The sequence below is a fragment of the Rana temporaria genome, chromosome 8, assembly GCF_905171775.1.
Source record: "Rana temporaria chromosome 8, aRanTem1.1, whole genome shotgun sequence".
In the NCBI taxonomy this organism is placed as follows: Eukaryota; Metazoa; Chordata; class Amphibia; order Anura; family Ranidae; genus Rana; species Rana temporaria.
Genome location: NC_053496.1, coordinates 66,797,153 through 66,824,875, shown reverse-complemented (window position 1 = coordinate 66,824,875; position 27,723 = coordinate 66,797,153). Strand labels below are relative to the sequence as shown.

The 27,723-nt window shown below is 45.0% G+C and overlaps 1 protein-coding gene across 3 annotated transcripts in view; it reads left to right on the top strand.

Moving 5' to 3' along the window:
• TACC2 (transforming acidic coiled-coil containing protein 2) overlaps nucleotides 1-27,723 on the top strand; it is a 235,628-nt gene that overhangs the window by 53,828 nt on the left and 154,077 nt on the right. For all 3 annotated transcript variants that reach the window (XM_040361948.1, XM_040361949.1, XM_040361946.1), the window contains exon 7: nucleotides 43-1,543. In XM_040361948.1, the coding sequence (XP_040217882.1) occupies nucleotides 43-1,543 (1,501 nt within the window). The remainder of the gene's footprint in view (nucleotides 1-42; nucleotides 1,544-27,723) is intronic.

The window sequence follows — 27,723 nt, the reverse complement described above, 5'->3', positions numbered from 1 at the left end:
ACTCAACCGTAGATGTCTCTCACTCAACTGTCACAGGAGTAGATGGCTCTCACTCAACTGTCACAGGAGTAGAAGGCTCTCACTCAACTGTCACAGGAGTAGATGGCTCTCACTCAACTGTCACAGGAGTAGAAGGCTCTCACTCAACTGTCACAGGAGTAGAAGGCTCTCACTCAACTGTTTCAGGAGTAGATGGCTCTCACTCAACTGTCAGAGGAGAAGATGGCTCTCACTCAACTGTCAGAGGAGAAGATGGCTCTCACTCAACTGTCAGAGGAGAAGATGGCTCTCACTCAACCGTCACAGGAGTAGATGTCTCTCACTCAACCGTCACAGGAGTAGATGGCTCTCACTCAACTGTCACAGGAGTAGATGGCTCTCACTCAACTGTCACAGGAGTAGATGGCTCTCACTCAACTGTCACAGGAGTAGATGGCTCTCACTCAACCGTCACAGAAGTAGATGGCTCTCACTCAACCGTCACAGGAGTAGATGGCTCTCACTCAACTGTCACAGGAGTAGATGGCTCTCACTCAACCGTCACAGGAGTAGATGGCTCTCACTCAACCGTCACAGGAGTAGATGTCTCTCACTCAACCGTCACAGGAGTAGATGGCTCTCACTCAACTGTCACAGGAGTAGATGGCTCTCACTCAACTGTCACAGGAGTAGATGGCTCTCACTCAACTGTCACAGGAGTAGATGGCTCTCACTCAACCGTCACAGAAGTAGATGGCTCTCACTCAACCGTCACAGGAGTAGATGGCTCTCACTCAACTGTCACCGGAGTAGATGGCTCTCACTCAACTGTTTCAGGAAAAGATGGCTCTCACTCAACTGTCAGAGGAGAAGATGGCTCTCACTTAACTGTCACAGGAGTAGATTATGTTCTTGAGGTTAAAGAGACAGCAATAACGTCCGATGACCTAGACTTGATACAGAAGGAGAGTGATATTCTATCTGACTTGCCATGCTCTGCTGTCAAGGAGACAGAAATCCTATCTGATGAGCCACTTTTAACTGAAAATAAGACAAATAATGCATCTCAGCAGATAAGCCCTCCTTGTGATGACTCAGCAACTTCAGCTTTGGCTGTGACTCCCATGGAGGGAATTAGCATGCAAGAAAAATATATCGTACACGAAACGTGTGGCTCTTCAGTTGCAGATCCAAAATCCATACAGACTAAACCTGAATCTGAGGAATTGTTAACATATAGAATAGATACAGCAATTGAAAACAAGCAGGATTCTTCCATGGTACCTGTTCCACTAACAGCTCCTGATACAGATATCTCAAGAAGTGAACTTTCTTCTGCCAGTTCTTGCCAAGAGACACCACCAGCTGAGCCAGTACCTTCCTTGCCAGCAATCAGAAGCCCAACGTTTCCACCTACTGACTCTTTGAGCTTTACTCAGAAGCTACGCAGTGTTCTCCACTCTGAGAGGCCGTTCCCCAAAAAGACGATGACACCGACATCTTCTGAGCCTCTGGTTCTTCCCTCAAGTCCCAGGTTGCGCAAAGAAGGTGCAGTCAATGAAAGGTACTGTTTTGTTTTATATATATATATATAAATAACAGATAAAATAAAGTGTCTTTACTAGGCTTAGCAACCAGTCACGTCATTTCTTTCTACTAACAGCACCAGAAGAATGAGGTAATGTGCATAGTGTCCCATAGCAATGTGCTGTTTAGTTGAAAAAAAAGACACGTTTTGATTGGTTGCCATTGGTTTTTGCATTTAGCATTGCTGTTTGCAGGACTTATCTTAAAGTAGAACTATGGACAAAACTTATTTTTTTCATTTTGGATGGAGCAAGGGGGGGTTATAATCTGACAATTTTTTAATGTCGCAATCTGTGTTCCATTTCGGAGATTTTCCTTCACTTCCTGTTCCATAGCCAAACAGGAAGTGAGAGGAAATCTCTTCAAATGAAAGCGTTTGTTAACCCCCCCCCAAAAAAATGGATCCTGCTCCTTCAAAGCGGAGGTCCACACAAAAAGTGAACCTCCGGTTTGGCACCTTTCAAGGGGGTATAATACAGGTATTTTCACCCACTTCCGGGCATATCTGCAGGGGGTCTATGTCACTCCCCCCCCCCCCCGCTGTCTTCTGGAAAACACACAGGTCCCAGAAGAGAGCGGGTACCAGTGAGAATACGCAGTGTGACTCGCGCATGCGCAGTAGGCAATCGGGAAATGAAGCCGCAATGCTTCACTTCCTGATTCCCTTGCCGTGGATGGCGGCGGGGGAAGTCGAGAGCTGAGCGATTGATCGACTTCGTCTGCCGACATCGCGGGCACCCTGGACAGGCAAGTGTCCATTTATTAACCACTTAACGACCGCCGCATGTACATATACGTCCACAGAATGGCACGTACAGGCAGAAGGGCGTACATGTACGTCCCTGCCTTTCCGCGGATCGGGGGTCCGGTACATGCGGCGGTTGGAAATCGTCTGGGAGCGATCCGGGATGAGGGGGCGGCTATCCGTTTCTAGCCACCCCCTCGCGATCGCTCCCCGGAGCTGAAGAACGGGGAGAGCCGTATGTAAACACGCTTTCCTTGTGCTTCACTGTGTCGGCTGCATCGATCGTGTCATCCCTTTTATAGGGAGACACAATCGATGATGTCAGACCTACAGCCATACCCCCCTACAGTTGTAAACACACACTAGGTGAAACATTACTCCTTCAGCGCCCCCTGTGGTTAACTCCCAAACTGCAACTGTCATTTTCACAATAAATAATGCAATTTAAATGCATTTTTTGCTGTGAAAATGACAATGGTCCCAAAAATGTGTCAAAATTGTCCGAAGTGTCCGTCATAATGTCACAGTCACGAAAAAAATCGCTGATCGCCTCCATTAGTAGTAAAAAAAAGGAAAAATAATAAAAATGCAATAAAACTATCTCCTATTTTGTAAACGCTATACATTTTGCACAAACCAACCGATAAACGCTTATTGCGTTTTTTTTTACCAAAAATTTGTAGAAGAATACGTATCGGCCTAAACTGAGGGAAAAAACGTTTTTTATATATATTTTTTGGGGGATATTTATTATAGAAAAAAGTAAAAAATATTGAATTTTTTTCAAAACTGTCGCTATATTTTTGTTTATAGCGCAAATCACCACTGCGGTTTTTATTTTTTGCGCTATAAACAAAAATAGAGCGACAATTTTGAAAAAAATTCAATATTTTTTTACTTTTTGCTATAATAAATATCCCCAAAAAAGATATACATTTTTTTTCCCCCTCAGTTTAGGCCGATTCGTATTCTTCTACATATTGTTGGTAAAAAACAAATCACAATTAGCGTTTATTGATTAAAATTTATAGCGTCTACCAAATAGGGGATAGTTTTATTGCATTTTTATTAATAATTAATTTTTTCTAGTAATGGCGGCGATCAGCAATTTTTATCGTGACTGCGACATTATGGCGGACACATCGGACACTTTTGACATTATTTTGGGACCATTGTCATTTTTACTCAGTGCTAAAAAATGACACTGGCAGTGAAGGGGTTAACCAGGAGGGGGGTGCTGTAGGGGTTAAGTGTGCCCTAACTGAGTGATTCTTACTGTGGGGGGGTGTGGTTGGGCGTGTGACATCACTGATCGTCGTTCCCTATGACAGGGAACAGACGATCAGTGACAGGCTCACTAGGAAGCACAGGAAGAGGTTTGTTTACACTTACATGTCTCCCTGTTCTTCCTCTCTGTGACCCGATCCGCCGGACACCGGCGGCGATCGGGTCCCCTGTTCCCGCTTGGGCGGTCACAGAGAAGAGGACTGGGTCGTGATCGCGCAGGCTAGTGCATGAGATATGTAAATAACCTGTCACTCACAGCAAGGGGGAAGAACGGACAAAAGTTTTCTCCTGTTTGTCCTTTTATCTCACTGAAAAAAGAAGAGGATTGCTCAGAGCTGGATTATGTCTTTGTGGCAAGACTGGGCACAGATGATAGGAAATCTTATACTCTACATTGAGACATTGTGACAGCATCCACTTTAAGGGATCTTTTTCATGCGTGGCCAGAGGGCAGTTTGGCCGTGTTTTTTCGGTCCTATGGCGGCAAACAGCAATTGTAACTTGGCACTGGGAACATGCCAGAATCATGACTGCATGTGGTATTTTAATACAAAATCCCCCTGGAGATGAAAAAAAGACATTCAGGAGACAGTAGAAATGCCCCCTAATTGTCTGGCAGCCACTGCTCTACTGCCCTCTGAAAAGAGATCACCCCAGATCACTTTTCAGAGGACAGTAGACACAGCCACCCTTGTAAAAGAGCCCTAATAGAGCCATGGATAGCATTAAAGAACCAGACAAGGGCTTTAATCCTTCCCAACTCTAACCAAAACAAAAAAGAAAAGTTTTGACTGGACTTACACTTTAAAATATGTTTGCTTGAATATGCGACTGTAGCAAACAAACAGGCGGGCACTTTAGCTCCTGCTGCTTTTCAAATCTTCTATGGGTTTAACATTCTTTTTTAATCAACACAAACGCACAATCACTACTGACAAAAGCAGTGTATGAAATGGCCAAACCGCTTATTTCCATCAAATAATTGCTGCTTGCTGGGCTCCTATATGGATTATGTTTATGTGTTTGTTATGTTGATGAATTTATTGCAGAACTTCCTGTTTCTTCCCATATTTCAAAAACATACTGCATTTACCTGTTGCCTTTTAATAAAAAATAAAAATAAATGATAGATGTGTATATATATATATATTAGTGCTGTCAGTTAAACGCGCTATTAACGGCGTTAACGCAAACCCATGTTAACGCCGTCAATTTTTTTATCGCGCGATTAACAAGGCGGCATTCGGGGGTTATACGGGGATGATGCCTGCAGATTTAAAAAAGTACACAGTATTCAGAATCGCCGTTTTCGGCAATCTGAATACTTTGAAGTGCAAAGGAGGGCTCGGAGGTCTTTTAGACCCCCGATCCCTCCATAAAGAGTACCTGTCACCACCTATTACTGTCACAAGGGATGTTTACATTCCTTGTAACAGCAATAAAAGTGATCAAAATGTAAAAAAAAAAAAACACAATTTAATATTATAAAAAAAATTAAAATAAATAAGAAAACAAAAAAAAAATGTTTTAAAGGGTGAACCTCCTTAATCGCGCGATTAATCGTGAGTTAACTATGACATTAATGCGATTAATCGCGATTAAACATTTTAATCGCTTGACAGCACTAATATATATACACACACACACTATATTACCAAAAGTATTGGGACGTCTGCCTTTACACACACATGAACCTTAATGGCATCCCAGTCTTAGTCCGTAGGGTTCAATATTGAGTTGGCCCATAACAGCTTCAAGTCTTCTGGGAAGGCTGTCCACAAGGTTTCGGAGTGTGTCTATGGGAATGTTTGACCATTCTTCCAGAAGCACTTTTGTGAGGTTATGAACTGATGTTGGAAGAGAAGGCCTGGCTCAAAGTCTCCGCTCTAATTCATCCCAAAGGTATTCTATCAGATTGAGGTCAGGACTCTGTGCAGACCAGTCAAGTTCCTCCACCCCAAGCTCACTTATCCATGTCTTTATGGACCTTGCTCTGTGCAGTTGTGCGCAGTCATGTTGAAACTGTTCCCACTAAGTTGGGAGCCAAAAAATTGTCCAAAATGTCTTGTAATGCTGGCGCCTTAAAGTGGATGTGGATTTTTTTGTGAATGCAGCCTAAGAGTTCCCTTCACTGGAACTAAGGGGCCAAACCCAACTCCTGAAAAACAACCCCACACCATAATCCCCCCCCCTCTACCAAGTGATTTGGACCAGTGCACAAAGCAAGCTCCATAAAGACATGGATAAGCGAGTTTGGGGTGGAGGAACTTGACTGGCCTGCACAGAGTCCCGACCTCAACCCGATAGATTGCCTTGAGAGAATTATTATTATTAAACAGGGTTTATATAGCGCCAACAGTTTGCGCAGCGCTTAATGAATTACAGCTCAGACTGTGAGCCAGGCCTTCTCATCCACATCAGTGCCTGACCTCAGAAATGTGCTTCTGGAAGAATGGTTAAACATTCCCATAGACACACTCCTAAACCTTGTGGACAGCTTTCCCAGAAGAATTGAAGCTTTTCTAGCTGTAAAGGGTGGGCCAACTCAATATTGAACCCTATAGACCAGGGGTCTCCAAACTGCGGCCCGAGGGCCAGGTGTGGCCCTTTGGTAGTCTTTATCCGGCCCTTGGAGCACTATTCCTTCCACTGCTATAAGGAACTATTACTCCCACTGACACCAACAATGGGGCATTATTTATTCTATGGATATCAATGATGGTATACTATTCCTCCTACTAATAGGGGCACCACTCCTCTTATTAACCACCAACCCTGAGGCCATATTTATTCTCACCGATGATGGGCCTGACATTTTCTGCCCCTGTTGGCCACAATCCGGCCCCCTTAAGTCTAAAGGAGAATAAACTGGCCCTGTGTTTGAAAAAGTTTGGAGACCCCTGCTATAGACCAAGACTGGGATACCATTAAAGTTTATGTGCGTGTAAAGGCAGGCGTCCCAATACTTTTGGTAATATGGTGTATGTTTTTTTATACTATACTATAGAGTTTGCTGAGTAATCTGAGTACATTTGCAATGTGGTTTATGGTCTAAAGCTTTGCAGTCTGATTTGTCACCTCTGCATATCATTATCCACGAGTGAAGGTGTGCAAATATTTAATGGACTTGTCACAGGCTTAAAAGGTTGTTTAAAACCCCTTGCCGCCGAGCGTACGCACAGATGCGTCCTCGGGTTTCGGGGGTTATACCGGGATGATGGCCGCAGCTGCAGGCATCATCCTAGTATAATTTTTTAGAGCCGGCGATTGGCTTTCCAGGGATAACAACCGATGCGGCTAAAAGCCACTCGGTTGTTATCCCGGAGGAGCGGGAGGGGACATCCCTCCCGCCACCTCCGCCGCTCTCCACCGGGAGACCCAATCTACGATCCGCCGCCTCCAGTGCCTAACCGCAGACTGGAACGAAGCCACGAACGGCTTCCATCCAGTCTCTTCAGTGTAAATACGGAAGCAACGTCACTTCCTGTTCACTCGGCTGCCAATGGCGCTGGTTTAAAAAAATACACAGTATTCAGAATCGCCATTTTTCGGCGATCTGAATACTTTGAAGTGCAAAGGAGGGATCGGGGGTCTTTTAGACCCCCGATCCCTCCATAAAGAGTACCTGTCACCACTTATTACTGTCATAAGGGATGTTTACAATTATAAAGCGTGACATGTTTGGTATCTATTTACTCGGCGTAACATCATCTTTCACATTATACAAAAATTGGGCTAAAGGGCTTGTAAAGGTACAGTGAGGTAAGTGAAGGAGGACTGCACTAAAGGAAGCTATTTAGGAAAAAAAATTGTACTTTTACAACCCCTTAACTTTACTTTTTCATTTTTTTGAAAGTGTCTTTCTCCTAAAATGTTGTGTTTAAAACACCGCTGCACAAATGCCGTGTGACATAAAATAATCGCCATTTTATTCTGTAGATTCTCTGCTAAAAAATATATATATAGGGCCAGATTCACAGATGAAATACGCCGGCGTATCTACTCATACGCCTGCGTATTTTCAAATTTCCTGCGTCGTATCTTTAGTTTGAATCCTCAAACCAAGATACGACGGCATTTGGGTAAGATCCGACAGGCGTACGGCTTAGTACGCCTTCGGATCTTAGGATGCAATACTTTGGCGCCCCGCTGGGTGGAGTTGTATGCTAATGCTAATTAGCTACGCGCACTCATCGCATTCTCTTACGTCGGCTTTTCCCGTCGTAAAGTCACGGATGCTATTTCAATGGCTTATATTTAGACTAGCCATGTTAAAGTATGGCCATCGTTCCCGCGTCGCCGTTCAAAAAATTACGTCGGTGCGACGTCATTTTGCGCAAAGCACGGCGGGAAAATACAAAACGGAGCATGTGCAGTACGTTCGGCGCGGGAACGCGTCTAATTTAAATGATACACGCCCAATTTGAATTAGGCGGGCTTGCGACGGACGGATTTACACTACGCCGCCGCAAGTTTACAGGCAAGTGCTTTGTGAATCAAGCACTTGCGCTGAAAACTTGCGGCAGTGTAACGTAAATGGGATACGTTACGCCACCAGAATTGTACATGAATCTGGCCCATAATGTTTGGGGGGTTTTATGTAATTTTCTAGCAAAAAAATGCAGATTTTAACTTGTAAACACACAGGCCCGGATTCAGATAGAGATACGACAGCGTATCTCCTGATACGCCGTTGTATCTCTGAGTTCCGTCGGTCGTATCTGCGCCTGATTCATAGAATCAGCTTCCGCATAGATCTCCCTAAGATCCGACAGGTGTAAGTGACTTACACCGTCAGATCTTAGGCTGCAATTCCAGGCTGGCCGCTAGGTGGCGTTTTGTTTTTTTCACGCGACGAATATGCAAATGAGGATTTCCGCCGATTCAGAAACGAACGCCCGCCCAGCGCTTTTTTTTTACGTCGTTTGCGTTCACCTTTTTACGGCGGATAGTTACCCCTGCTATATGCGGCGTATCCTATGTTAAGTATGGCCGTTCCCGGGTTGAATTTTGAATTTTTTACGTCGTTTGCGTAAGTCGTTTGCGAATACGGATGGCCGTAATTTACGTTCACGTCGAAACCAATGACGTCCTAGCGACGTCATATGGAGCAATGCACGCTGGGAAATTTAGCGGACTGCGCATGCGTAGTTCGTTTCTTCGCGGGGACACGCCTGATTTAAATTCTACACGCCCCCTAGCCGCGGAATTTGAATTCCGCCGGGGGATTTACGATCCGCCGGCGCAACTTTAGAGGCAAGTGCTTTCTGAATAAAGCACTTGCCTCAAAAACTTGCGCCGGCGGATCGTAAATCAGATTGGTTAGGTGGAGATCCGCTAACCTATCTGAATCTAGCCCCAAATGTCAGAAATAGGCTTAGTCATGAAAGGGTTAAACCCGGGATACTATTCCACAGTGAGCATCATTATAATGCTGCGACTGAATGAGTAGGAAAAAATCGGGGAAAATCTCTTTTTTTTTTCTTTTTTGTCATGTAGAATTGCCCTGCATTTTGCTGAAGTGCACCCACAAGAAAATCCATTTAAAATAAACAGACTGCATGAAGTTTAAGCCCTCCCTCTATGAAGCCCCTACTATACCATGTATAAACAATCCCATTATACATACATGGATTGTACAATGGAATTGTAATGTGTATGTTCAGCCTTCTTCCTTCCTCTGATTGCACTGCAGCGTGCCTTGCTGGAAGCAGGACTAGCAGAATGACTGACAATTCTGAAAACAATGTGAGACATTCTCTTTCATTATATTTATGTAACCTCTTTATGAAGGATCTTTACAATCATAGAACACTCATCGATCGATATCTGTGAGTAATAGCCTCAGGTGGAGTGTAAATCATTAACTTCTATCAGTAGCTCCAGGCTGGAGATAAATATGTGGTCTGACTAGTTGAGATGTTGAAGGAAGGGTTGTAGTTACAGCTTTGTGTCTCTCTCTGCCCGCAATCAAAGTTGTGCTTTGTGGACCATCCATCTGCTCTGTCAGCTAATGCCCGGTACACACGAGGAGATGATCGGACGAATGATCGTCCGTTTTATTTTGCATGCTAATCTCCGATCGGATCTGATGAGTTAACTAAAATCATGAAAATTCTCGTACGACAGAAAAAATTTCGGAAGTGATGTCACGTGTTATAATGTATTTGTATTGCATTTTGGAACGACGGCTGTACTGATTAAACGAAAATTGTACGATCTGGCATCGTACGAAAAAATGTGTGCATGTCCAATCAAATAATATCAGATGAACTGTCCTGATCGGCTCTCGAAAGCTCTGTACTAGCGATCATATTATCTTTCGATCGCTCTGAAATCTGTATTTTTTTGTACGATTTTCTGATCGTGTGTACAAGGCTTAAAGGGGTTGTAAAGGTACATTTTTTTTTCCTAAATAGCTTCCTTTACCTTAGTGCAGTCCTCCTTCACTTACCTCATCCTTCCATTTTTCTTTTAAATGTCCTTATTTCTTCTGAGAAATCCTCACTTCCTGTTCTTCTTTCTGTAACTACACACAGTAATGCGAGGCTTTCTCCCTGGTGTGGAGTGTCGGGCTCGCCCCCTCCCTTGGACTACAGGAGAGTAGTCCAGTCCAGTGCGTTTTTTTCTGCATCAAAAACGCATGGAAAGAAGGTCATATGGTTTCCAATGACATTGTTTAAACCAGTGCTTGCAGTTCCAGTGCGTTTCAGTTTCAGTCCCGCTCTGGACTGTACTGGAACGCTGTAAAACGCATCAAAAACACACCGGAATGCAACAAAAAACGCACTTTACTTTACTTAGGGCCAGTTCACACCATAGAAACGCAGTCTGGATGTGTTCCAGATGCTTTTCTGCATTTGCCTTTTTAATGTGTTTCGGTGCGTTTTTGATGCAGTCCTGTGAATCTTTTACCCCTCTTTTTTTTCTTACCTTAAATAAGGACATGTGTGTTCCAGTGCGTTTTTTATGCGTTCTACTGCTTTTCAGTCCAGTGCAGGAAAAATGCAGCGTGTTCTACTTTTTTTTCTGGAACTGGAACGCACTGGAACGGCAGGCACTGGTGTGAACTATGTAATTAAAAACCATATAATTTACTTTCCATGCGTTTTTTAACTTAGGGCCAGTTCACACCCCAGAAACGCAGTCCGGGTGCATTCCAGATGCCTTTCTGCATGCACGTTTTTGATGCGTTCCAGTGCATTTATGATAGGCTTTTGGCGCGTTTTTGATGCAGTCCAGTGCATTTTTTCCCTCTCTTTTTTTCTTAAGGGCCAGTTCACACCACATGCAGTCCAGTGCATTTTTTTCTGCATCAAAAAAGCATGGAAAGTAGGTTATATCGTTTTCAATGGCATAGTTCACACCAGTGCTTGCAGTTCCAGTGCGTTCCAGTTCCAGAAAAAAAAGTAGAACATGCTGCATTTTACCTGCACTGGACTGTACTGGAATGCTGTAAAATGCATCAAAAACGCACTGGAACGCACCTAAATGCACCAAAAACGCACTGGAACACACCTAAATGCACCAACAACGCACTGGAACGCACCTAAATGCACCAAAAACGCACTGGAACACACTTGTCCTTATCTAAGGTTAGTAAAAAAGAGGGGTAAAAAAAGCACTGGACTGCATTAAAAACTTACCAAAAACGCATTGGAACGCATCAAAAACACGCATGCAAAAAAGCACCTGGAACGCATCCGGATTGCGTTTCTATGGTGTGAAGGGCCAATTCACACCATAGAAACGCGATCCAGATGTGTTCCAGTTTCTTTTCTGCTTGCATGTTTTTGATTTGTTCCAGTGCGTTTTTTGATTCATTTTTGATGCAGTCCAGTGCTCCCCCCCCCCCCCACCATCTTTTTTCTTAACCTTCAGTAGGGAAATGTGTGTACCAGTGCATTTTTGGTGCGTTCCAGTGCGTTTGTGATGCATTTTACTGTGTTCCAGTACAGTCCAGTGCAGGAAAATGCAGCATGTTCTACTTTTTTTTTCTGGAACTGGAACTGCAAGCACTGGTGTGAACTATGCCATTGAAAACCATATAACCTACTTGCCATACATTTTTGATGCAAATAAAAACGCACTGGACTGCATGTGGTGTAAACTGGCCCTAAGGACTTGTGCGTTCCAGTGCATTTTTGGTGCTTTTAGGTGCGTTTCGGTGCGTTCCAGTGCAGGAAAAAAGCAGCATGTTGTACTTTTTTTCCTGGAACGCACTGGAACAGCAAGCGCTGGTGTAAACAATGCCATTGGAAACCATATACCGTATTTATCGGCGTATACCGCGCACTTTTTTTCCCTGAAAATTAGGGCAAAATCGTGGGTGCGCGGTATACGCCGATACCCGCTTTCCCGTGCCGAGTTTGAATACTGCGCCGGCATATACCGAGCGCAGTACACTCGTGTATCGTCGGGCAGTCTCGGCTGACGTCCTGGACGTACAGGACGTCAGCGCGAGAGTAGCCGAGCCTGCCCGACGATACACGATATATGTCGGCGCAGTATTCAAACTCGGCGCGGGAAACGAGCAGGGAGGACGCGAGGACGCCGCAGAAGGATGCTGGAACCGACGAAGAGGACACCCGAAGCCGCAGACGGACGCCGGACCCGACGAGGCCGCCGATGGACGCCGCGCAAGACAACAAAACTGTAAGTACAAAAAATCTTTTTTTCCACAGGAATTGGGGCAACTTTAGGGGTGCGCGCTATACGCGGGAGCGCGCTATACCCCGATAAATACGGTAACCTTCTTTCCATGCATTTTTGATGCAGAAAAAAAACGCACTGGACTGCAGGTAGTGTGAACTGGCCCTTAAGATGAAGAAAAAAGAGGGGGGAAAAAATGCACTGGACCGACCCAAAAATGCACTGGAACGCATCAAAAACGCGCATGCAGAAAATCATGTGGAACGCATCCGGACTGCGTTTTTATGGTGTGCACGGGCCCTTAATAGATTGTAGAGAAATGGTACAATGTGATTGTATTGTGTTTAGGAATGGAGCGTTTGCTGTGATCACAGAACAATCCCTTCCAGCGCCTGTGACACGCTCCCTGTCTTTTCACATGTTGAGTTAGTTAAAGGGTGAGCCCCCCTCCCCCCCCCATTCCTGATTGGAGGGCGGCCTATTCCTGCCCTTAGGGGTGTGAATGTTTTAGCGGTGCCTGGGCATGCTGATCCAGTGTGTGTGACAGATTCTTGTGACCCTGTGCAGGACCTCATGCCTGTCTGGGAGCTTTCACAGTGCCCTTCCCTAAGGAGGGGAGAGAGAGGCAGAGCCCCTCCCAGGCAGCACTTCATTCCATTCCCTGGCCTTTTGTTGTGTCTCAACTTTCACTAAGGAGAGGCAAAGTTTCCTTCCATCCTGTGACAGAAGCCGGCATGGCGTCCTCCGGGCATTTCCTCCGCTGCCCCTTGTCTGGGAAGTAGAACTACAACAACAGGCACGCCTCGGATGATCGCCGGTGAGTGAGGATCCAACAAGGGGCACAGCGGGCATTGCCAGGAGCTACAGGAACGGTGAGCCCTTTAAATCCTTCATTGTAGATCTGTACGCGGTCTGCCACTTAACTGTCATTGTGTGGATAGATTGCATATACCAGACTTAGGGCTAGGATCATCTCAGGAGGCTGAGCGTAAGGAATGTTTGAGGATCTATAAGGCTGGACGAAGATTTGGCACTGCGAAGGGCGATGAGGATTTTAGGTTTCGCTCTGTTGGAATATCTCAGCACGATGCACATGGGGGGCTTTCTTCTCCTTCCAACATTTGGGAAGATGCCCGTGTGCAGCGAGCTTCTCCAGCGTCCGGAAACACTTGTATCGTTCCATTTAACGCCCGCATGACCTAGTCGGTGCAACTGATTGTATTGCTTCCTTTTCTACATGTCATTTCAGCGTGATCGCTACTGATACAACGTGGGAGAAGTTAGTACTGATCTGAGTGCGGATCCTTTACACCAGGGGGTCTCCAAACGTTCTAAGCAAGGGGCCAGTTTACTGTTCTTTAGGCTTTGGGGTGGGGGGGGGGGGGCAGACTGTGGCCAGTGGGAGTATAGAATGCCTACCTGGCATCAGTGCCCCATCATTTTTTATTTTTTTTGCAATAGATTTTTATTCAAAGAGTTTAACAAATTCCTTAGATCCCTTTCAAGCCTCGTACACACGACCGAGGAACTCGACGGGCGAAACACATCGTTTTCCTCGTCGAGTTCCTTGTTAGGCTGTCGAGGAACTCAACAAGGCAAGTTTCTCCATTCCCGTCGAGGAAAAAGAAGACACGCTCTCTTTTTGACTCGACGGGATCCTCGACAGTTTCCTCGTCGAAAAATGTACACACGACCGGTTTCCTCGGCAAAAAAGAAATCCCCGCAAGCTTCTTGCTGGTTTTTGCCGAGAAACTCGGTCGTGTGTACGAGGCCTCACACTGAGGAGTTTTTCAGGCGTTTAGCGCTAAAAATAGCGCCTAAATGGCGCCTGAAAAACGCCTGCCCTGCCGTCTCAGTGTGAAAGCCCGAGTGCTTTCACACTGAGGCGATGCGCTGACGGGACCCCTCCAAAAGTCCTGCCAGCAGCATCTTTGGAGCGGTGAGAGAAGCGTTGTTTACCGCTCCTCCACTGCTCCTTCCCATTGAAAACAATGGGACACCATGGTAATACCGCCGGCAATGCGCCTCTGTAATGCGCTATACCGCCACCGCACCTCCCGCCCTGGTGTGAAAGGGGCCTTAGGATACAAATAATATACCAATATAGAAAGATCCATGCACCCACAAGAGTAACCATGTGTCAAATTGTTAGGACTATAATACAAAAATCGATTGTAAAAGGGAAACCCAATGAAATTAGGCTAGTGCCTGCCTGGACATATACAGAATAGTCATAATTACTCTGTGGTATAGACTATTCAGGAATATTACTCCGAAACGCATCCTTGTAACATGTGATCAAACTGTAACGCCTATAGCCTAACCAGAGATGGGAGCACTTATCACCAAGATTGATCTGGTACTTCAAGTCACTTTATGTTGCTCCCACATTGGCATCAAAATATGAGAGGCTCCAGGACTCTTCATTGGCATCCATAAGATAGATATCATTGAACATAAAAAGAAAGAGAAGAAAACCCATTGTTGGTTTTAAAGGGAGGAACAGTGCCCCATTGAGGGTGTCAGTAGGGGGAATGGTGCCCTGTCATTGGTGTCAGTTGGTGGAACAGTGCCCCATTGATGGTGTGAGTAGGGGGAAATGGTGCCATATCATTGGTGTCAGTTTGTAGAATAGTGCCCCATTCATGGTGTCAGTAGGGGTAAATGGTGCCCTATCAATCATTGGTGTCAGTTTGTAGAATAGTGCCCTCATTGATGGTGTCAGTAGGGGGAATGGTGCCCTATCATTGGTGTCAGTTGGTGAAATAGTGCCCTCATTGATGGTGTCAGTAGGGGAAATGGTGCCCTATCATCGGTGTCAGTCGGTAGAACAGTGTCCCATCCATGGTGTCAGTAGGGGAAATGGTGCCCTATCATCGGTGTCAGTTGGTGGAATAGTGCCCCCATTGATGGTGTCAGTAGGGGGAATGGTGCCCTATCATTGGTGTCAGTCGGTAGAACAGTGTCCCATTCATGGTGTCAGTAGGGGGAATGGTGCTCTATCATTGGTGTCAGTTGGGAGGATAGTGCCCCATTGATGGTGTCAGTAGGGGGAATGGTGACCTATCATTGGTGTCAGTTGGGGGAATAGTGCCCCATTGATGGCATCAGTAGGGGGAATGGTGCCCTATCATTGGTGTCAGTTGGTGGAATAGTGCCCCATGGGCCAAATAAAGGCAAGCAAAAGACCACATGCGGGCCCCCAGACCATAGTTTGGAGACCAATGCTTTACACCAGCGATATGCAATTAGCAGGCTTCCAGCTGTTGCAGAACTACAAGTCCCACGAAGCATAGCAAGACTCTGACAGCCACAAGCATGACACCCAGAGGCAGAGGCATGATGGGACTTGTAGTTTTGCAACAGCTGAAGGTCCGCTAATTGCAAATCCCTGCTTTACACCATCAGGGAAGTATTAGGTGAGCACTATGTAAGTATTCATTACCATAGGGCTCATTCACAGCAGTCTATTGGGCAGCATTGCCCAGCGCATAGACAAAGCAATTTGCCTGTTATGCTCTGTATGACACGTGCCCACAACTGTGCGTTGTCTAAGTGCAGTGCAATGCTTTGTTACAACACATCGCAGAGTTAAAAAAAAAATATTTTCAACTCTAATAAAATGTAACAAACTGCCATTTTATTCAATAGTGCGTCACAACAGCCTGCCCTGCGCAACAATGCAACCTGTCCTTTTTATCGGAGCACCTTGTACTAAGGCTAGGTTCACGTTTTTCAGTGCGTTCGTAGATTTGCAGAAATGCACTACAGTCCATTTAACATTAGTTCCTATGAGTCACGTTCCCATCTATGCGGTTTCCACTGGTGCGTTTTTTTTTCTTTTTTTTTGGAAAGGTGCAGCGGCTTTTATACACACAGCATGGTGTGTTTTTGGCTCCATAGACTTCAATGGAATTGTATCAAAGATGCATGGAAAAACGCATGTACATGCTTTTTTAGGGAATTTTGCTACATGACAATACACATCTGCTCCTAGCAACATTACTACACCCTAGAAACTCAAAATGCATAAAAAAACACATAGAACACGCACGTTGGAAAATGGGCCTCAAAAACGCATCTCCCTCAAATGCATAAATGTGAACCTAGCCTTAAACAATAAGGGCTAGATTCAGAAAGAATTTACGCCGGCGTATCTATTGATACGCCGCGTAAATTCAAATCTGCGCCGGCGTATCTTCTTTCTGTATTCAGAAAGCAAGATAAGCTGAAATTTGCCTAAGATCCGACTGGCGTAAGTCTCTTACGCCATCGTATCTCAGTTGCATATTTACGCTGGCCGCTAGGTGGTGCTTCCATCGATTTACGCGAGGAATATGCTAATTAGGTAGATACGCCGATTCACAAACGTACGTACGCCCAGGGGATTTTTTTACATCGTGCGTGTTCTATGTGTTTTTTTTACATCGTTTACGTTAGGCTTTTTCCGGCGTAAGGTTACTCCTGCTATATGAGGCGTACGCAATGTTAAGTATGGACGTGGTTCCCGCGTCAAATTTTGAAATTTTTGCATCGTTTGCGTAAGTCGTTCGCGAATAGGGCTTTGCGGAAATTACGTTCACGTCTAAAGCATTGACGATTTGCGGCGAAATTTCGAGAATGCGCACTGGATTCTTTCACGAACAGCGCATGCGCCGTTCGTTAAAGACGTCATTTACGTGGGGTCATGCTTTATTTACATAAAACACGCCCACCTCTTTTCAATTTGAATTTGGCGCGCTTACGCCGGCAGATTTACGCTACGCCGCCGCAATTTATGGAGCAAGTGCTTTGTGAATACTGCACTTGCCTCTCTAAATTGCGGCGGCGTAGCGTAAATAACATACGCTACGCCCGCACAAACTTACGGCGGGCTACCTGAATCTAGCCCTAAGAAGGCAAATTGTCTTGTCTCTGCGCCGGGCAATGCTACCCAATGCAGCACAATGAGGTTGATGTGAACGAGTACTTGGGTCCATTGGTGTGTGCTGAGAAAAAAGGAATGGTTGAATTTTTACGCAGTGTGTGGCATCGCACGACAACGCATCCCTATACACTGCAGCACATATAGTTGTATAAAAATTTTGCAAAAAGTAAAAAAAAAAGTGGCCTGTCTGCTGCACTGTAGCATTGCATTGCAATGCCCCTACATAACGCACAGCAGCGGTTGAGTGTTCTATAGACCATATCGTGCACCTGCTGCTGTGAGCGTCTCTAATGTCCCAATGGAGTCGTTCTTATAGATTAGAGTAGGATCACACCTTGAAGAGGCACCTTGATGACTATATATGCCTTCTACGTATATATATATATATATATATATATATATATACAAAGCTATGCACCTGAGACCTCTGCATTTGTTTACTATTAGAATTGTTTATTTTTTTGAGGTTCCTTTGTTGGTTTTGTTCTGGGCACCTACAGTATATATAATATTGCATGCTGGCGGGTTTAATAAATAATAATAAGCAAACAATAATATTTGGAATCCTCTTGCTTAAATCTTCCAGCATGCTGGACAATTACATGAACCTGCTTTGACGCTGTATAAGTAATCTTGCAAATTAGAAGTTATTAGGCAAGCAGTAATATTCAGCATCTGCCACAAAAATTTGCCAGCACATTTACATAAATCTCTAATGCCGCGTACACATGACCGTTTTTCATGACGAGAAAAATGCAATTTTTTAAATTGGCCGTTAAAAACGGTCGTGTGTGGGCTCCTGGGCATTTTTCTAGATGAGAAAAATGGGCATTAAAAATTTAGAACCTGCTCTATTTTTTCTCGTCGTGAAAGACGTCTGCGTGTAGGCTTTAACGACAGGGAAAAAAACGTGCATGCTCAGTAGCAAGTTATGAGAAAATAAATTTGCATAATCCGCCCAAAGTGTGGCGCCATTCGAATGGAACTTCCCCTTTATAGTGCCGTTGTCTTGCCGAAAAAGGTCCCCCGGCGGATTATGCCCCCCCTGTACTGTGCAGGCGCGGCGATTGCCTCCGAAAATTGCCGAACATGTAGCTCTAAACGGCGCCTGCACACGCTTCTGACATCCAGGCTCATTCCTTACCATCCCCGTGGACATGGAGAATGTTAAAAAATGAGCCAGGAGGCCGAGCGAGCAAAGCGGGGACATGAGGCCGACTGGCCACTTACAGCGAGGTCCACGCATGCGCCGCATGTTCGGCTATTTTCGGACGCAAGTGCCGCGCATGCGCAGTACAGGGGGGGGAATAATCCGCCGGGGGGACACTTATCGGCAGAACACTGTCGTACTTGTTGTACGTCACCGCGCTTTGCTCGAATATTTTTTATCTAGATCGCGTGTATGCAAGGCAGGCTTGAGAGGAATCACGTCGAGAAAAACGTAGTTTTTTTCCATGGCATGAAAAACGTTCGTGTGTACGCGGCATTAGGCTCGGTTCACACTGTCGCCACATGTGGCTCACTGCAGAATTTCAGCCCAAAATTCGGGCTGAAATCAAACCTGAAACGCACCAAAAAAGGCACGCGTTTTTTTCGGCACAACGCAACAGACCAGCTGCAGAGATATGTAAAACCGACTCCATAGAGAGCCAGTCACATTCTCCTGCTATGCGAATTGGATGCGGTAAAATGTGCATTCAATTTGCATAGGTGTGAACCAAGTCTTACAACTTAGTACCTCTTGCGCTAAATAAATGTCAGCTTTCCTGCTACAATAATGGAATTGCCCTTGCGGTAAGTGATTCAGATGCACAAGTGTTGTTAGGTCACGAGAGATCTGTCCATGGATGGCTGGCTAGACGATTATGGAATATTTGTTAATGTAGTTAGTAAATCTTTCCTTACACAAGCAGATTCTTTATTGGGAAGGTTCAAACAATCTCCACAATGTTGGCTTTTATTTTTTATTTTACACTTGATCAAAAAAAAGATTTGTAGTGCGCGGTCACAGTTGACACAATGGGCTTTTGTTGGTGTAGGATGTTCATTGTCATTATTAGTTACTTTAGGGACGACTATATAACCCTCCTTAACAATGGCATTTGTCATTGTGGGACCTCCGCAGTGTCCCTCTATAACACAGCTGACATACAGATGCAGAACACACATGGCGTGGGGGCTGTCCCTGTCCTGCTGTGTAACTGCGAATATTTTCCAACATTTTTAGTGATCACGCCTGACATTCAGAGGGCTGGTTATCCTTGCTGAGTTAACTGTTCACTGCTTGCTTGCTTGCAGCTTGTTGCTGAATCAATGACATCATTGGGCAGAATAGTTTGACTTGCAATGCGGTCCTCAGTTTATATCCGGGTTAGCACACTTTACGCATGGAGTTTGCACATGCACTCCATGCTTGTATGGTTATTCCAAAGACATGCTGGTAGAGTAACTGGCTCCTGTCTAAATTGGCCTTAATAAGTTTTATAGGGACCTGAGATTTAAAAAAAAAAGAAGTATGGAGTTTGGGGTTTTGCAGAATCATACTTACCCAGCATCTGTCCCCCGCCGGTGCTAACACTGAGAACTGAGCAATCTAATACCGCAGATCGTTTGGGGTCTTACAGCTCCCTGAACAGAGAGCTGCTGACTGTCAGTTACTGCTCTCTACTCGCCCCCCCCTCATGCTCACTGGAGTACTGGGCTGTGGAGGGGTGGGAGCGGCCAGCTCAGGCGCTCAGCGGCTTGCTAAGTGGCTGAGCGGGGTGTCGGTCCAGGCATGTTTGTGGATCCCAACCCCAGTGTTGCCCGAGCCTGGACCAGCACTGTGACGTCAGCAGACAGCGGACTCCAGCCCGCTGTCTGCTGAAAACAGGTCACAGGAGTACAGAACAAACTGCACTTCTGTGATCCACAGGAGAAGTACAACCAAACAAGCTCGAGGGTAGGGACTGATGTGAATGTTCAGTATGTACAGTACTGCTTGAAGAGGAACTTCATCCAAAAGGGGAAGTTCTGCTTTTATTCCTCCTCCATCACTCCTCTTTAGCCCTGGTTCACACTGGGTACGATTTGGAACGATTTGAGATGCGATTTGACATGTCAAATCGCATCTCAAATCGGCGGCAATTGTCGGCAATGGCACTGTCCTAATCAGTGCGTCGCCGCATCTGCGATTTCAAAAAGTAGTTCCTGTACTACTTTTTGCGATTTCGGGCCGCGATTTACATTAAATTGCGGCATTTTACCGCGATTTTGAATTCGCAGCAGTGTGAACCTAGGCTGAAGGCTACTTTCACATTGGGGCCACGGGTGCGTTAGTGCTAAAGTGCCGTTTGTTTTAGCGGTGCTTTAGCGCAGTTTAATTGGTGCTTTTTGTCTGCTAGCAGGGTGCTTTTAACCCCAATAAAGGGGTTAAAACCGACCGCGTTGCGGCGCTTCCAAATCGATTTACAGGCACTTTGGAAGAGGGCTGTTTAAGAGCGGTGTATACAGTGCCCCCAAGCCACCCCAAAGATGCTGCTTTCAGGACTTTTTTCCCGTCCCGCAAGCGCACCACCCCAGTGTAAAAGCACTCGGCCTTTCACAGGGGAGGCATGAGAGGCAGTTTTCAGGCACTTTACAGGCTTTTTAGCGCTCAATTGCCTGAATACTGCCCAAGTGTGAAAGCAGCCTAGCTTTTGGGCACTTTTTTTGAGGTGGGGAGGGGGTACCTAGTTTTGATAGGTACCCACTCCCACTAGGGCCCAAGTTTGGGACTCAAAGACCGGAGAAAAACCGGCCTGAGTGAGGAAAGCACTGGATCCCTGGACAGGTAAGTTTCCTTTTATTAGATTTAGCAGCTACAGTATTTGATTTGATTGGGGTTGAGGCTTCCCCTCATTTACAACTGCCCTAGCAAATTGCACAGTATATCAGCCATTAGTAAATCAACCCCACTGTGAGGCAATCCTTCTCATCCAACATCAGTCAGTACCCGACCTCACAAATGCTCTTTTTTTCTGAATAGAACACATTCAGGCAGACAAACTACAAAAACGTGTGGAAAGCCTTCCCAGAAGAGTGGCGGGGGCTGTTGTAGCCCCACATTTGCGGCCAGTTCAGTATTATTGCTGGGATTTTGGAATAGGGCATATAAGTATGATGGTTTCGGTGTTGGCACACTTTTGGCCATATAGTGTATTTTTGGAAGGACAGCTGAAGGTAGATGTTATGCGTTAGTTACACTAACCACCTTGCCTTCCTTTCCCAGAAACGATTCTGAAAACATTTACCCGGAGCGCGGTGGGACCTTGAAAAGAGGTCAGCTTTACTTAAAAATAAGGGAATCTTTAAAAAAAAACAAAAAACTTATGTGCACAATTAGGGCCGTTTTACACTGGTTGTATCAGCATTGTGATCAGCAGGGGATCTGAGTTCAGAATTGGAGTCCAGGGGTCCAGATGTTGCTTTTGTGACATCCTTGTCTGGTCATTTATGCCCCCTGCATTTTAAAGGAGAAGTAAGGCCAAAGCTTCTTTGTCCCTACTTCTCCTGTGGGTCACAGGAGTGCACTCAATTCTGAACTCCTTTGACCCAGATTAAGCTGACAGCGGGCTAAAATCTGCTGTCGGCTGACTTCACTGAGCTGGTCCAGGCTCTGGAGAGATCCCAACTACTTTAAAGGGACAGTAAAGGTTCCCGTTTTTTTTTTAAAATAACAAACATGTCATACCTACCGCCACTGTGCAGGTCCTTTTGCACAGAGTGGCCCCGATCCTGGTCTTCTGGGGTCCCTCGGCAGCTGTCTTGGCTCCCCCCGCATCAGCTAATCCCATTCATGGGAAGCTCTCTCCCAATGGGGTTAGCTTGCGGGCGCGCTCCCGTGATACAGTCGGCGGCTATAGCCGCCGACTGTATCACTCGGCCCCACCCACCGGCGCGCAGCGTCATTGATTTGATTGACAGCAGCGGGAGTCAATGGCTGCACTGCTATCAATCAACCAATAAATAAGCCGAGAAGCCCGGCCGAGAAGCCAGCGTTCACGGCGCATAACTTTCGAGGGGTCAGATAAGTAAACAGGAGGGCTGGGGGGCCTCTAATCCTCAGATGTTTTTTCACCTTAATGCATTGGAATGCATTAAGGTGAAAAAACATGTACCTTAATAACCCCTTTAATGTTGGAATCCACTTAGATGGCTGAGTGGCAGCTGGTTCAGCCTTTTTAGCACATGGTAGAGAGCCTGAGCCAGCCGCTTCTGCCCCCTCCACAGCTGGGCAGTTTTAGGGAGTGTGAAAAAAAACTCTGAGGGCTAGAGCATTAGAGCAGAGAGCTGGAGACTGACAATCATCATTCTCGGCTCACTGAAGACCGAGAACTGAGCGATCAGTGATGTTTGATCACTCAGCTCTTGGTGTAGAGGTGGCAGGGGACACATAGGCGAGTATGTATGTTTGTTCTTTTGGAAATCCCACACTTCTCTTTTAACTGGCTCATGTTATGTGTGTCTGTTTACATCCATCTACCTCCGATCCATCACATTTATGTCCAAAGGAAAAATATGCCTAGATGGACAGAAATCAGACGTAGTTGGATGCACGTCCCTTCACATCCGCCTGCCTGGAGACTCCATTGAGATTTGTCTGAAAAGCTGACAGGTACAGTGCCTTGAAAAAGTATTCATACCCCTTGAAATTTTCCACATGTTGTCATGTTACAACCAAAAACATAAATGTATTTTATTGGGATTTTATGTAATAGACCAACATAAAGTGGCACATAATAGTGAAGTGGTAGGAAAATGATAAATGGTTTTCAATTTTTTTTTACAAATAAATATCTGAAAAGTGTGGCGTGCATTTGTATTCGGGCCCCTTTACTCTGAAACCCCCTAACTAAAATATAGTGCCACCAATTGCCTTGAGAAGTCACCCAATTAGTAAATAGTCCACCTGTGTGTAATTTAATCTCAATATAAATACAGCTGTTCTGTGAAGCCCTTAGTAAACAAACAGCATAAATAGGGATAAAGTTGTGGAGAGTTTAAAGCAGGGTTAGGTTATTAAAAAAATACCCCAAGCTTTGAACATGGAGCACTGATCAATCCATCATTCGAAAATGGAAAGAGTATGGCACAACTGCAAACCTACCAAGACATGGCCGTCCATCTAAACTGACAGGCCGGGCAAGAAGAGCATTAATCAGAGACGCAGCCAAGAGACCTATGGTTACTCTGGAGGATCTGCAGAGATCCACAGCTCAGGTGGGAGAATCTGTCCACAGGACAACTATTAGCCGCACACTCCACAAATCTGGCCTTTATGGAAGAGTGGCAAGAAGAAAGCCATTGTTGAAAGAAAGCCATAAGAAATCCTGTTTGCAGTTCACGGGAAGTCATGTGGGGAACACAGCAAACATGTGGAAGAAGGTGCTCTGGTCAGATGAGACCAAAATTTTACTATTTAGACTAAAAGCAAAAACGCAGTGTGTGGGGGAAAACTAACACTGCACGTCACCCTGAACACACCATCCCCACTGTGAAACATGGTGGTGGCAGCATCATGTTGTGGGGATGCTGGTCTTCAGCAAAGACAGGGAAGCTGGTCAGAATTCATGGGAAGATGGATGGAGCCAAATACAGGGCAATCTTAGAAGAAAACCTGTTAGAGTCTGCAAAAGACTTGAGACTGGAGAAGGTTCACCTTCCAACAGGACAACGACCCGAAACATACAGCCAGATCTACAATGAAATGGTTTAAATCAAAGCATATTCATGTGTTAGAATGGCCCAGTCAAAATCCAGACCTAAATCTCACTGAAAATCTGTGGCAAAAAAATTGCTGTTCACAGACACTCTCCATCCAATCTGACAGAGCTTAAGCTATTTTGCAAAGAAGAATGGGCAAAAATGTCCCTCTCTAGATGTGCACAGCTTATAGAGACATCTCCGAAAATACTTGCAGCAAAAGGTGGTTCTACAAAGTAGAATACAAATGCACGCCACACTTTTCACATGTTTATCTGTAAAAAAAAATGTGAAACCCATTTCTCATTTTCCTTCCACTTCACAATTATGTGCCACTTTGAGTTGGTCTATCACATAAAATCCCAATAAAATACATTTATGTTTTTGGTTGTAACATGACAAAATGTGGACAATTTCAATGGGGTATGAATACTTTTTAAAGGCACTGTAGATCTGATTGGACTGCTTGTATGAAAGGGCCCTGGGGGAGTACTGGCAATAAACATACAAATATTAAGTGGCACTTGGGATTAGGGGACTCGGATTTGTAAGGCCGGATTCACACTTGTGCGGTGCGAATTTCAGCTCTCTTATCTCTGCAGAGAAATAAGAGAACTGTTCAGCAGATCATCTCTGTTTTAGATGCGAATTTGGAGACCTGGCAGGGGGAGGGGGGAAGTGTATTGAGTAGAATCAGAGAAATCCTGAAGAGAAATTAACACATCTGTGAATCAGATGCGTCCCCATAGAAGATAATGGGCCTGAATTCGCATCTGAGCCGCACCGCAATGCCTAGAAAAGGACACGTTTTTTCGGCAATGCGCAGTGCGAATGCATCGCACATATGTGAACCAGCCTCATTGAAAACAATGTATTTAGAAATGTTCTGCGAATTGGATGCGGTTTAATCCGCACTCAATTCGCATAGGTGTGAACCCAGCCTAAAGGTGGAGGAAATGCTTGGTAAATACCAGTTTTAGCTGAATACACAGTCAGATATTGATTTGTCACATCAAACATCTATGGCATGTGAGGGCCAGACTAAATATTCCATGTAACTTCTATACAGACAGGTAGAGCCTTATATTACACAGTTGTTGGTAGATTTTGTAGATAGGACAGATCAGAGTCTATGTGATCCACTTTGAAAAAAAAAAAAACTGTATAGAGCACTGGAGGAAATGGAAACATTGTGACACATTATGAGACACAACAACTACATAGTAACAGAAGGGTAACAAATGACAAGTATGATAGTAGTGCAATGTTTGTCTTAGGCTGGGTTCACACTACGGTTTTCCCGTCCGTCAGCCGCATACGATTTCAGTATTGAAAACGTACGGGCCCGGACGGGAAAACGTATAGATAGAGAATGCATTGCAAATCGTATGCACCCAGATGCATCCGGGTGCGTACGATTTGCTGGCAAAACGTTTTTTAAACGTACGCAAAACCGTGTTCAACCACGGTTTTGCGGTCGTTTTTAAAACAGTATGGCAACCGCATACGTTTTCCTTTAACATTAATGTCAATGGAAAACGTACATATGTGCGGTTCCATACGTTCCCGTCTGTTTCAGCCGCATACGTTTTTTCATATAAATCGTATGCGGCTGACGGACGGGAAAACCGTAGTGTGAACCCAGCCTAAGGGCTCTTTCACACGTCAGCTCAGTTTTTTAGATCAGTTTTTTTTTCATCAGTTGATCCGTTTTCCCATCAGTTTTTCGTCCGTTTTCCGTCCGTTTTCCGTCAGTTTTTCATCAGTTTTTCATCAGTTTTTCCATCCCTTTTTTTCATCCGTTTTTTTTTTTATTTTTTGGGGCTTTTTACATATTTTGATGAAAAACGGATGCTTCCCTATGGGTTAGCGTCCGTTAGCGGATGCTCATCCGCTAACGGACGCTAACCCATAGGGAGGCATTGCGGTCCATTAACGGACGTCCAAAAAACGGACGAACGGAACGGACGTGTGAAAGAGCCCTTAGGCTGAGTTCACACTACGGTTTTCCCGTCCGTCAGCCGCATACGATTTCAGTATTAAAAAAACGTACGGGCCCGGACGGGAAAACGTATAGATAGACAATGCATTGCAAATCGTATGCACTCAGATGCATCCGGGTGCGTACGATTTGCTGGCAAAACGTTTTTTAAACGTACGCAAAACCGTGTTCAACCACGGTTTTGCGGCCGTTTTTAAAACAGTATGGCAAACGCATACGTTTTCCTTTAACATTAACGCCAATGGAAAACGCACATTTGTGCGGTTCTATACGTTCCCGTCCGTTTCAGCCGCATACGGTTTTTCATATAAATCGTATGCGGCTGACGGACGGGAAAACCGTAGTGTGAACCCAGCCTTACACTATCTATGTTTTAAAAGTATGAGTCGCCTGTCAGAGTACGGAAAGGCAACAAGTTTATTGTAACCATGAGATCAGAAGTCACTGATCAAAGATCTCTATGCAGGGCATATGCAATTAAGTTACTGTCATATAAAAGTTATATACATTACATCAAGTAATTCATTACAGTAGCCTTGTGCTTTACCCATGCAGGACTAAGCGACCGGTTCACTTTATTGGGCAGCCTTCTTCTACATTTACTTAGGCTAGCCATACTAGCCATTTACTTGGGCTAGCCATACTAGCCATTTACTTGGGCTAGCCATACTAGCTATTTACTTGGGCTAGCCATACTAGCCATTTACTTGGGCTAGCCATACATGGATGGAGGAATCTGCACTGGTGTATATTGTCTTCAGACAGCTGCTGCACCCATAACTGTCAAAACAGTGGCTTCATCTGATAGAATGCCGTCACTGTTTTGCCGAAAGTTTTCCACCTGGCTCAGTCATTTTTTAAATTAACTTTTGTCGAGCCAGGTGGTTCAGACAGTGCCTCCCAAGGCTCGGATGTCAGCTGATTCACCAGGGATCCAAAAAAAGTTGAGCCGTATATGGTGGGCATTGCACTACTATTGGGAGTGAGGAAAAATACCTAGTACTTCCAGGCATCAGGATCATGTGACTCATTTCCTTTCATGTGACAACATTGATGCTTGGTGATTGGCCCAACACTGTTACCAGAGGGTGAGGAAACTCTGTAAGCTCCCACTGGAGCTTACCCATTGCTTCCTGGAGGGGAGCTGAGTGGTGGAGGAGCAACAGGAAGGCAAAGTTTAGTCATTGCATGAGCCAGCACAGGGGGAAAGCACAGGTTCACTTCAGAGTAAACCCATCACAAATATGGGCAGAAATGAACATGAAAATCCCAATGCAGAGGTTACCTTTTTGTAAAAATCACACATTAAAATAATCAGCAGCTCCAGAGATACAGGCTGCTAAATGTATCTAGAAATTTCGACGTCTTTTATTAAGTCAGTCTTGGCCCTCCCTACCCCCTTCTTTTTGGAGCTTTCTTATGACGGACGGCTTTATTGACCAAGAGTGGGCTTGGGAGGCCAAGCTCAACTTTTACAGGGAAGTTCAGCTGTGATAATCTCTGAATTTACTTATTATTCTGATTTGGTTTTGACTGAAGGTAACTTTGACTGTGCACTCTCTAATCATATGCTCACTTTAAAATCAACACTTGTGACAGGTTTACGTTAAAGTCACTCAGTGCCATACCTAAATTCAAGCCATTTAAAGAGGAAGTAAACCCTCTCTTAAAAGAAAAACCCTGCAAGACAAAAGCATAATGAACTAGTATGCATATCATACTAGCTCATTAAGAATTACTTACCTGAGAACGAAGCCCCCACATCGGTCCTCAGACACGTCCTCCGTCGCTGCCATGATACCCGGAGTGACTTCCGGGTAT